This window comes from Etheostoma cragini, chromosome 13, assembly GCF_013103735.1.
Source record: "Etheostoma cragini isolate CJK2018 chromosome 13, CSU_Ecrag_1.0, whole genome shotgun sequence".
Lineage (NCBI taxonomy): Eukaryota > Metazoa > Chordata > Actinopteri > Perciformes > Percidae > Etheostoma > Etheostoma cragini.
Genome location: NC_048419.1, coordinates 13240949 through 13252362, shown reverse-complemented (window position 1 = coordinate 13252362; position 11414 = coordinate 13240949). Strand labels below are relative to the sequence as shown.

At 41.6% G+C, this 11414-nt stretch overlaps 1 protein-coding gene across 2 annotated transcripts; it reads left to right on the top strand.

Moving 5' to 3' along the window:
* Positions 1 to 973: 973 nt before the first annotated feature.
* Positions 974 to 11414, top strand: slc43a2b (solute carrier family 43 member 2b). Of its 2 annotated transcripts, XM_034889728.1 has the most exons (15): positions 974 to 1113; positions 2092 to 2412; positions 4555 to 4849; positions 5034 to 5089; positions 5200 to 5276; positions 7403 to 7495; positions 7697 to 7830; positions 8392 to 8588; positions 8690 to 8833; positions 8929 to 8946; positions 9572 to 9704; positions 9899 to 10031; positions 10496 to 10569; positions 10747 to 10870; positions 10978 to 11414. In XM_034889728.1, the coding sequence occupies exons 2-15, from the start codon at positions 2253 to 2255 to the stop codon at positions 11137 to 11139; spliced, it is 1800 nt and encodes a 599-aa protein (XP_034745619.1). In that variant the 5' UTR covers positions 974 to 1113; positions 2092 to 2252; the 3' UTR covers positions 11140 to 11414. The 2 variants fall into 2 exon arrangements, with proteins under 2 accessions (XP_034745619.1, XP_034745620.1); XM_034889729.1 differs by lacking the exon at positions 8929 to 8946.

The following is an 11414-nucleotide window of genomic DNA, read 5'->3' as shown; positions in this document are numbered from 1 at the left end:
TCCATTAGATAGGCAGCCTACTCAAACAAACGGATTGGTCAATCTGAGATAGCTCACATCCCATCATAATTAATGGTTTGCCAGATTAAATGCGTATTTAAATTTCAAATCTTTAATCTAAAGTATTGATCACTGTAACAGCACAAATTACCCTTTTTTGGGGGGTCACTGTTTGTCACGTTGTTGTCACTCACTGACTGATTTGCATATTGATTGCCGTTTCAGGATAGTGCATTGCAAGTGGGCAACCTGGAAAACAGGCTCCCCCACTTTCAAACATTTACTTCATCATCAGAAAGAGCTATTCTCAATGAATTTGCTCATGAATTGCAACGTGCGTGATCATGAATGTGCTATTTCATTAGGCACAGTTATGATCATGCAAATTTGGCATCACATGCAGCAACTTAAAGGATTCAATCTATGCAAGATGTTGAGAAATGACTTCAGCATATTTAAATAATATTGTATTTTAAATCACTAACCATACATGACCTAATTCAATCGTTCATGGACGCGTTGTGATAAATCCAATCAGCCAACGGCTTCCTTTAGGGTTTGTGTACAGACTTTAACCTCATCATATCCCGGAAAACACTGAACACAACACAGTAAACATGTAAACACTTTACGCAACAACTGAATTAGGGGAGTCGCAGATCCAGTCTGTCTCCTGCACTCTATCGATACCAGCTATTGATCCAGACACCTGTTGATAGCTTAAGCATCCTTATCTGCAGAAATCCATTATGTTTTTCAACCAGACTTTGTTCGGCTTGATTAATCCTTTCGGATATTGCACAATTTTTGATGAAATCAAAGCATTGCCATTCTTACGTAATACAAAATTAAAGCTGTATCATTAAAACATATTTGAAGGAAAAAGGCACCTATCGCCTATAGCTCTAGAAACTGGCTCCCCTATTGTTATTTAAGAAATATCAAAGCCTCTAGACAAGGTTGTTGTGCTTAGCTGAGGTGCAGACATCAGACATGCAATGGTCAATAGGGGACGCCATGTGAGACCGCCTGCCTGAGTAGCATATATAAACGTGGCTTTTCACAGCTTTTCATTTGCTTGAAGCCGGATGGTGCTGCTTACAGCCAGGACAGGTAAGGAAAGAAGTTAAGGAAGTTTGTAATTTGCCTGGACATGTTAAATCTGTAATTTACCTTTTAACCGTATGCATTGTAGAAAAATGTAACTGAAATACTTTCCAACAACAGTCGGCCTACATAAACAAGCCGACCCTGATTGTATGGTCCCTTTCTTAGGCTGTTTTTAATGAGGTCTACAGTCAACTCTACTTGTATATTACCGGTTACAGTAGATTTGGTGTATGTCTAGCCTATTTAGACTATTTAGTAAGTATTGCATGTATTTTGTACATTGCAGTGTGTGTGTTTGTTTGTGTGTGTGTGTGTGTGTCCGTGTGAGACGAGGGGATAAGAGAGAGAGAGCTAGGGGGTTGTTTTCGGTCCTGATTGTTTGCCTGGCAGCTCCTTTATGTTTGGATGCTCCACAGTAATTGCAGATGAAAGTTGCGGTTGGACGGGCCTGAGAGAACTTTTTTGGGGGGTTACGTAAAGAGAGAGGGGCCACGGGGTGTGGGAGCACTGACACAGGCCCATTTTTCTGTCCAGTTTGGACCAGTTTTTCCACCAAATAGCCATTGGAATGGATGCTTTTTAATATTGTTGTCATTATTAGTGCCTATGATGTGATGTAAGGTATTTGCCCCTACAACAGAGTGATGCAAGGATCTTTGTACTAGCAGTAGAGTTAATAATTCGCATGGTCATTGTTACTAATAGTCAGTTCTTAAGAGCAACGTGCGATTACCTCTCCTCTGTGTCAAATGAAAAGAGAACTTTCAATTCATTGAAAAGATTTGAAGCAAACAGTGTATATGGTCAGATATCACAGGTCCATTTTCTCTATATGCCCTAAAAAACAAAACAACTTGGAATTTAGTGTTAAGGGTTTTTATCTTGTGATCTTAAAAAAACGTACCCTTCCTGTTCTAAGTAACTACAGCGATAGGCTAACTACAAAACCTCCCCCTTCCTTTTGTGGCTCTCTCTTCACAGACAAGTGATCAGTGATCCTTCAACCTGAGCGTCAGTCAGGGAGGCTCTCTGCGCTTTTCTTTCCTCTTCATTGGTCTCTCTTTCTTTCTCTCTCTCTCACCTCTACAGTTCTTTCCTCTGGTTCTTTGCCCCTCTCTGCCTGTATCTTCTCTCCCTCAACCATGCCTCCGACCCTGGCCACAGCGTTCGCCAGGCGCTGGTGGATGGCAGTGACTTCCATCATTGAAAATCTGCTGTTTTCCGCCGTGCTTTTGGGATGGGGATCGCTCCTCATCATGCTCAAGTCAGAAGGCTTCTACTCTTACCTTTGCAACGAGGAGGGTGAGTCAGTTTCTGTCACTGTTTCATTACTTATCTGTCATTTGTTTCATTATACTTCCCACAACTTTTTATGAGGTTATAGAGCTTAGTTTAAAGGGTGCACTGACACTGGACCGTGGACACTAGAGGTCAAGCGAAGGAGGGTGCAAGGTTTTAATCAAGACATGTTACTTAACACCTTTCCTTTTTTGCCTCTTCCTTTCTTGGGATGAATAAGTGTTTTCTCTGGGGGGGGCAACGACTGTTTTTAAGGGACTCAGGAGATTAAACATGATCAGTTAAATTAAAGTGAGAGCATGGCTGCAGGCTGACAAAGTGGTCCAAGAGTAAGATACTCCAATGTCTCCAGTATCTCATTGACTTTTGAGATGTAGCTCTCATCAACTCCATCTAAATTAGAAGACATAGCAGAAGACTGATTGAGAGGGATCTGGTTAACCAATTATGGACTGGATCAGATGTCTTTTTCCCTCACCCCTTCATCTTCTCTTTTTCTCCTCACCCCTTACTTTGAGCAAAGTAAGGCAGGTGATTTGTGTTTTTAAGTGCAAAGGTGGAATTGATGCACACAATGGGCCCTGTCTGGTCATTATAGAAGAGAGTAAGCACAGGGAATGTGAGAAAGGAATCAGGCCACATTTATCCATTAGACCTTAGTGAGACTACGTCTTCCCCCATCTACTGGCTGTGGGGAGCCCTTCTAATCCCAAAGACACTAAAATATTGGTTGGATTCTGTTTTTCTGTCTCAGTAGTAACCACAATATCTCCCAGGGAGTCTACACAATTAAGTTATCTGACCTGGGATTAACAGTGGGATTTTATTTTCAATTCCTATCAATCTTCATTTGCAAATGATGCAACTTTGTCTTGTTTTATCTTCAGTCTTAATTAGCATCAGTGGTAGCCTACGTTTCAGCCATAAACCTTTAATTACTCAAAGCTAATTCCAGTCACTTTTATAGGATAGTAAAAATGTTTGTGTGTCAGCACAGACGCAGACTCGCTACTGAGGTAACCATTGAGCACCCACGACTGTAGTTGGCTTCCTGGAGCGCTGCCAAAGCTGTCTTACCTTGTTCGGAAAGTGTAAGAGGGAGAGGACAGTACAACCAGCTCTGTTCTTTTGAGGCATGTGACATGTGATAGAGGGACAGATTTTATGACTAGTATAATGGAAGTTGAAAGTCCACTGATAAAGGACAGGGAGGGAGAAGCCGACTGATAGAAAAGTGATGAACGGTCAAATCACCAAACTGGTGGGGTCGACAGTAAAAAAAGATGATGCAGCGTAGATTAGGCTTTTGTGCACACGCAGCAGTGATTTTTGAGGAATGGGTAAAGCTTGTTTTCATGTGGTAAGTCAGTGGTCACAAGTCATCATGAAGAGGAAACTAAGGCCTTCACAAGCTGGTAATTTTGCAGAATCTTGCTCAATCAAATCTTCTTGGAGCTCATGCAACGTAGCTTTCCTGAAGTACACTTTGGAACTTTGCTATAAAGGACGTCATGATGTCACAAAGGGATGCCATGCACATACTTGCCTCACGTGACTACAAAGATGACAAGTGGCTGATACCATAGAGGTGTAAGGGTGTGTTATCCAGAAAATATCAACACACATGAAGAATAAATTCCCTAACTGCTGCCTCCCTTCTTCCCTCACATGGACTTCTCAGGAGTGTTGTGCCTTATCACATTATCTATGTGAAGGTACCTATAATAAAGTGAAGTTAATTGCCAGTTCCTTCTTATCACTTCTTAGCCCTGGCATTCCAACTCACTAATAAAGTCTGAATAGCATCTCAGTCGAGGCAAGTAGGGACATATTTTATAAAACGGTGCATGTTTTGCTTCTGCCCCCAATATCATGTTATACATAGGTTTCTAGTTATAATTCTGCAAGGTTATTTGCCAAATGTCCCTATACATTCAACCATCTACAGGATAGCACAGCTGAATTTAACCTTACACAGGCATATGATTATTCACACCACTCAATCTTTATGGACAATGTGTCTGTGTATCAGTATGACTAAATAAGACTTGCCTTGATGCCAAGTCTTGGCCTCTTTCACAGTGTGTCAGACTCCAAAAAGTATCTAACATCCCATCTTCTACCTACTTTCATCATGTTCTTCAGGCAACAGTTCCAGCTACAATCTGTCCCAACTCATGGCAACGCCAAAACCTGATGACTATGCAGACTACTATGAAAATGAGGGTGGCATGGTTGGTCTGGGAGACGGAGTGGAGATGAGGCCCCTGATTCCTATGGATGGGTCCCTGAGGATGAATGGCTGGCTGATTTGTAAAGAACAGGATGAGATGCTGAATCTGGCATTCACAGTGGGCTCCTTCCTGCTCTCGGCCATCACCCTGCCACTGGGGATTATCATGGATAAATATGGGCCTCGCAAGCTACGACTGCTGGGAAGGTAAGCAAAGGAGAGCAGAAATCATTCAGACTAACTATGTGATGGTATTTATTTTCAATTCTGTGAGCGAAATTCTGTTCACATTCAATTGTTTTGGAAATATGTACATGGGAAATCTTTTAAGAACCCAAACAAAAATGGCAGATAGGCTGCAATTTAAATTGTCATCCTCATTTATTTTCAGCACGTGTTTTGGATTGTCCTGTCTACTCATTGCCTATGGAGCCTACAAACCAAATGGTAAGCCTGAAGAGTGCTTATGTTTCCTTATTTTGCTTTGTATTTGAAACAATAATCAGTAGTGGTTGTTGACAGAGACAGTCTTGAGCTCACCTTTGTGTCATTTGCAGAACTCTCTGTCCTTATCTTCATTGCACTGACTTTTAATGGCTTCGGGGGCATGTGCATGACCTTCACATCTCTCACAGTAAGTGTGTGCATGGTTATGGGTATGCTTTGTAATCCTCCTGCTGCAGAGGTTTGGCACCTGTCGCATAATGTCTGTCTATATGTATATTTTCTGTCTTTACAGGTCTTTGTCTTGCTGTTTCTGCTCTGTTATAATAGTTTGCTGGCTTCTCGCCTGCTTAGTCGCTCCCTCCCCTCTCTTTTGGCATTCTGGTTGATGTTGTTCATTTGGCTTCTTACACTGTACTCAGTGTTCCTAGCAGAAGGACGGTGTGGGTTTATTAAGGTGGGGGAGAGAGAGAGTTAGTGACTCGCTAGCTCATTATCACTTTTTACTGCATCCATAATTGAGCTTTAGCAAGAACATCATAGCAACTGTTTTAGCTTGTGAGCTGCTTCTTTCCCTGTCTTTCTTGTTTAAACACATGCACTCACTGTAATGTACGTACAAAGAAAGACACTCATCACATAAATTCATATTTTCAAACTAATATACTAAAGCACAATTACTGCATGTAGGAAGACTGTCGCTGAGGCTGCAAAGTAGAGCCACAGCTCTCATTTGTAAAAAGGAAGAATAACAATCAGAAACATAATCATGAAAATATCAGACTCTCCCATTCGGGCTGGTTGAGTAATATCAGATTTTTTGCAGCCTCTTTTGGAGCCACAAAAGGATTTATACAACTTTTGTTTTACATATGCAGTAGTACTCTCCAAGATCTGTAAACAAACTTTCGATGTGTAAAACCAGTAACTTTGCCCTTTAAGATTGAGCCACAGATACATACGGACAGAGCAACAACTGAATGCTTTTTGGATTCACAGGCTCAACCCCTCATCATTTCTTTGCATTCTTACTGCTGTTCTTGAATTTCCTGTTCCCTCGCCCCGTCATCAGTTCAGCTTTACGGTGACTCACACAGGAATCCTGGTCTCTACCATGGTGATGTTGTTCACCAGAGAGGGGCTCTATCCTAGTAAATCTCCCAATAAATGACCCTATTCTATACCACCATAGGCTGGTTACTGTGATGCACATCTCCTTTGTGGTATTTGTCGTATCTATCTAAATTTCTCATTAGTTGCTCCCCCTGGCGTGAATGTAAGTGATATAGTAAACCCCTAATTTATAGCTTTGTTTGCTCTTTGGGAACAGAGGCCCCCGGAGTTGCATAAAACTAAATTTTCCACTCACACTACCTTTCACTCCACCTCCTTCGCATCCGGATATACTTTGACTTGAAAGCCTCATTATTAGATTAATCATTAGACTCTATACTGCTCCTTGACTCACTGAACATGATTGCACCTCAGACATACAGACATTCATTCTCAGCTGAGCGGTCTAACATTCAGCAGCAACCACTGGCTCCTTGCCAAATGCAGTTGTCAGGTCACCTTTCCCATTCAGGTTTGCCAAGCAGCTGCACATTTATCTCTAATGTTTAAAAATTATATTAAAACCGTTTCTGAGTACTCCTGGTGATAATGCTGGGAGATACTGGGTGCTTCGAAATGCATACTTTCTCAATTAAGTACAAAGACAAACACATCCCTTTTTCTCAGCCCCAGTCTTATGTAATTGGATGTGCTTGTTGTTGTTCAGTCTCTTGAAAACAGAGTAGCTTGTGAATGCCTTTGTATTTGGAAGTTTTGCAACCCACTGTCTCCTGTTTTCCCTCTCAGCTCTCTTTTCTCTGTCCTTAAATGGGAGTAAAGCGTGTAAAAAGGTCGGAGAAAATGTCTCCTCACCTCAGTCACCCCGTCTCTTTGTGTTGTGTGTTGGACAGCCACGTGTCTGTTATGTGATGCTGTTTTATATTGCTTTTATCAGTGTTCATCACACTTTTTTGTGTCTTATTTTTTCTGATGTCTGCCTTCAAATTGGTTCCCACTGTCCACTCTGACCCTCTGTCAGTAGGCACCATCTGCATGGTGTCCCCAATCTGTCTTCGAGCAGCTACACTGTAACCTTTGTAGTTGCATACACAATACAATATATATACAGTTTATACAATATATCATTACATACGTATGCATAATATTTTAATTTGCTTGCAAGTTTATGCAGTAGCTTGATTCTAGATTACAATAAGGACTTATAATGTGTCTCTCTTCTTCTCTCTTCCTGTTTCCCTCTAGCTCCCTAACATGTTTGGAGACCTCCGTTCCACTTTCATCGCCCTAATGATTGGCTCCTATGCCTCCTCTGCTGTCACCTTCCCTGGTGTCAAGGTAACAAACATTGAATCCCCCTACCACACACTTGCGTTGACACTAATGTAAACTTTTTTTTTTTTAACCTTTATCCCTTATAAATCTTTTTTTTTTTGACATTTCAGACTGCTTTCCAAGAACCACATTTAGCTTCTACAAGCGCATTCTGATTTCAGGTGTTTCCTCTGTTCTTTTGCATTTATGTTCTGATGTGCACAGGTGATCTATGACCTTGACGTATCTTTCATCACTATCCTGGTGGTGTGGGCTGCCTGTGCGGGACTGGTCTTCTTAAACTGCTTCTTCAACTGGCCACTGGAGCCGTTCCCAGGACCAGACGACATGGACTACAGGTGAGTACACACAGACACACGTTATGTAACACAGATACAATTTTAAAATAAAAGTCCCACATGTACTAATATATGCTCACTTATGCTGCATGTAGGTGCAGTACGGTGTTATTGCAAATGGCACAGTATGCACTGCATTGCACTACACAGTGATATCTGTTTTAGAAACAAAACTGGACTAATAAAGTAATAGGAGACTCTTTTATGTTTCAAAGTGTATGGAGTACTCAAAACCAATGTCACTGTTTGATAAATAATCCAAATCAAAAGTTAATTGTGCCAGGTTAAAGTCTATCTGCTGATGCTCACACACACTAAATCCTGTTTTTAATTAATGCCTTGCTTGATCAGCAAACACCTTTTCCATTAGACTGATTCAAGACATATAGGATATGCATTTTCCCTGTGGGTCACTATAATCTGTTTATACTTTAACACTATTCTATTTCACCATGACCCCCTCCCTTCACTCACTTAACTTCTCCTGTGTCCTCACCCGCTGTCCTCTCCTCCCATTCTTTTTTCTCCCTGTCATCCCTGTCTTCTCCTCTACTTTCGCAGTATAAAGATCAAGTTCAGCTGGCTGGGATTTGACCATAAAATCACAGGAAAGCAGTTCTACCAACAAGTGACCACAGTAGGCCGTCGTCTCAGTGTGAGCAACAACCTCAAGCAGATGGAGCTCGCCACCAATGACGGAAACAAGTTCTGCCTCTCCACAATGGACCTGGAAATGGAGTGCAAGCCAAATGACGAGTGTAAGAGTGCAGAATTCAGCCAACTCTTGGCCCCCCATTGTTATGCTTCTCACTCTAATGCGTGTTGTCTACCTCTGTTTTGTCCTGGTTTCCCCCTGCAGCCCAGTCATTCTTCAAAACCATCATCAGCCCGATCTTCATGCTCAGTCTGTTGACCATGTCTATCACTCAGCTGCGTCTCTTGTTCTACATGGGAGCCATGAACAGCGTCCTGGAGTCGCTCAGTGATGGAGACCTCAACAAAGGTCTGTGGTTCTGCATTTTCTCTAGTATCTTTCTGTCTCTCTGTGTGTAGACAAACAAGAGCACTGAACTTATGTAGTTTTTATTTAAATTTCAGTGGAGAGAATGGAAGTCGGTAAGAGCTTATAATTGTATCAGTAGAGTACTGAAGCATTAGGCTGTTAACCCTCAAGATGACTAAAAATAGAATTTGACCTCTAGTCTTGTGTGGGTTTACCATCGCAATACTGTACTAAATCCACTACCACTACTCTCTGACTTTTGTCATAGCTAGTGCTATTATTTCATATGACCTCGCCTGATGTCCATATCAATAACCCAGTCCTTCAACTGTCCTTAAGCTTTAATCTGAAACCCCCAGGTACCATTTTCTTGCACTCATTGACTAACTTTGCACTTCAGCACCAGCATTGAGCTTATGTCATATGATATGAGCAGTTTCACATGACTCAGCACTCATTTATCATTAGTCCCCTGACCATAAATCCCCTCGTAATGGCACCAAATTGACTTTTGAACAGTTGCTTTCTTCGTAGGCTATCCACTGTTGTTTCGATATGCCTCTACCGCCTAGGATTAATAATTAACTGTACAGTCAGAGTCATTAACCAGGTAGAAACCCTTCATCTGTGTTATTTTTATCCTTCAACCTTGTCTTTCTTTTTTTTTAAATGTATAATAATCATTGGCATCTCTCTTTTTTTACAACCTTTTTTTACTCATTTCACTGCCTTACTCAGTGAGTCTTTACTCCTCCATCTTCGGCATGCTGCAGCTGCTTTGCCTGATGACCACTCCTGTGATTGGTCAGATCATGGACTGGAAGCTGAAGGACTGTGATGACGGAGACGAGAAAAAGGAGCCCTGCAGCGAGTGAGTCAACTTGTTCCCTTTTAGACTGCCTTAACTCCTTCCCGTTCGTAGGTTCAGACATTACTGCAATGTTTATTTGCCAGTGTGATGAATCGAATAGAACCAAGAAATTAACCTTTATTTTGAAATAGAGTTGCAATATCAGTGCTTGTGTAATCTGATCTCTCTTTCGTCTTTCTGATTTTGACTGCTAGGGTTGAGATAAAGAAAAAGCCCAGAGACAAAAAGACCCAGAAGGTGACAAATGCCTTGCGAGCATTCGTCCTCACAAACGTCCTTTTAGTGGGATTCGGGATCACCTGTCTAGTGCCAAATCTCCCCGTGCAGGTGGGTGGTCCACTTCAGTTGTCAAAGATACACACAGGCCTGTAAAGTGCTCCAGGGACACTACAGACTTGCTAGCATTAAATTGTATAACTTTATATAAATATGTGTTTTAATCAGTTTAATCGTATCTTTTACAATGAATGCTACATGCTGTTGATGTAACGGGAAACGGGGGAAAAGCTAGCCTGGCTCGGTTTGCCTACCAGTCAGTAGACAGCTATCTTAGCTTAGCATATACTGGGAAAGGATTACAAACATATGCAAATATCAATGTTAGTGAGCCTCACATTGTCTGGTAGGTGGATTTACCTTTGAACAGAGCCAGGTTAGCTTTTTTCCCTGTGGTTTAGTCTTTATGCTAAGCTACGGCTTTGCTGCTTTAGGATCCTCATAAACCAACTGACTGAATGACCCAAATTATTATGAATATTAATTTTTTGATTGATTGATTTTTCTTTCCTCAGATTGTGTCATTTGTCTTACACACTGTGGTGAGAGGATTCATTCACTCTGCTGTTGGCGGCCTATATGCTGCTGTGTAAGTTGCAGTGTGTCTCTCTAACGTCTTTCACACACACACACACACACACACACACTCTCACACACACACACACACACTCACATCATCATTCTCACAATCATCATAACCATTGTCTTCTGTTTGTGGATTTAACGTCAAACTGAGAAACTAAATTTATTGCTTCTGTCTCTGCAGGTATCCCTCCTCCCAGTTTGGCAGTCTAACAGGCATGCAGTCTCTGGTCAGTGCTGTGTTTGCTCTGCTGCAGCAACCCCTGTTTCTGGCTATGATGGGACCCCTACAGGGAGACCCATTCTGGGTATGAATGCACACACACACACACACACACAAACACATACAAACACACATTGAAAGCTTTCACAAATTAAACCTTAAGTCATGGCTAATTTTGGTGTTGTCCCCCAGGTTAATATTGGACTCTTAGTACTCAGTATGCTGGGCTTCTTGTTGCCTCTCTACCTGATCTGCTACAGGCGGATGCTCTACAGACAGCAAAAGCAGAGGGAGGACAACGCTAAGATCTACTTCAAAATCAATTGCTCTGACATTCCTGAGGCCTATGTCTAAAGAAACATATATGAAGAGAAATGGATAGAAGAGGATGAAGAAAGTTTTTTTTACTGAGAGACAGTAATATGTGTGTAACGCATAGGCATAGGCATTTTGCATAGGCATGCAAAATGAAAACTGAAATCGTAACTATTTAGAATATACCATTTAAACTGTGAAATTGGTACACACACAAACTCCAAAATCCCACCAAGATAAACTGCTGATGCTGCCGTTGTCACAGAAGCAAGTCAGTTTGACAGTCGCTGAGGCGAGAAGTGAAACATGGAGGG

What these genes read in the sequence shown, in the direction of transcription:
- slc43a2b (XM_034889728.1), top strand. Translation starts at nt 2,253, where the DNA reads ATGCCTCCGACCCTGGCCACAGCGTTCGCCAGGCGCTGGTGGATGGCA. An exon ending in CCAGACGACATGGACTACAG is followed by an intron (nt 7,831 to 8,391) that starts GTGAGTACACAC and finishes CTACTTTCGCAG; the next exon opens with TATAAAGATCAAGTTCAGCT. An exon ending in TACAGGGAGACCCATTCTGG is followed by an intron (nt 10,871 to 10,977) that starts GTATGAATGCAC and finishes GTTGTCCCCCAG; the next exon opens with GTTAATATTGGACTCTTAGT.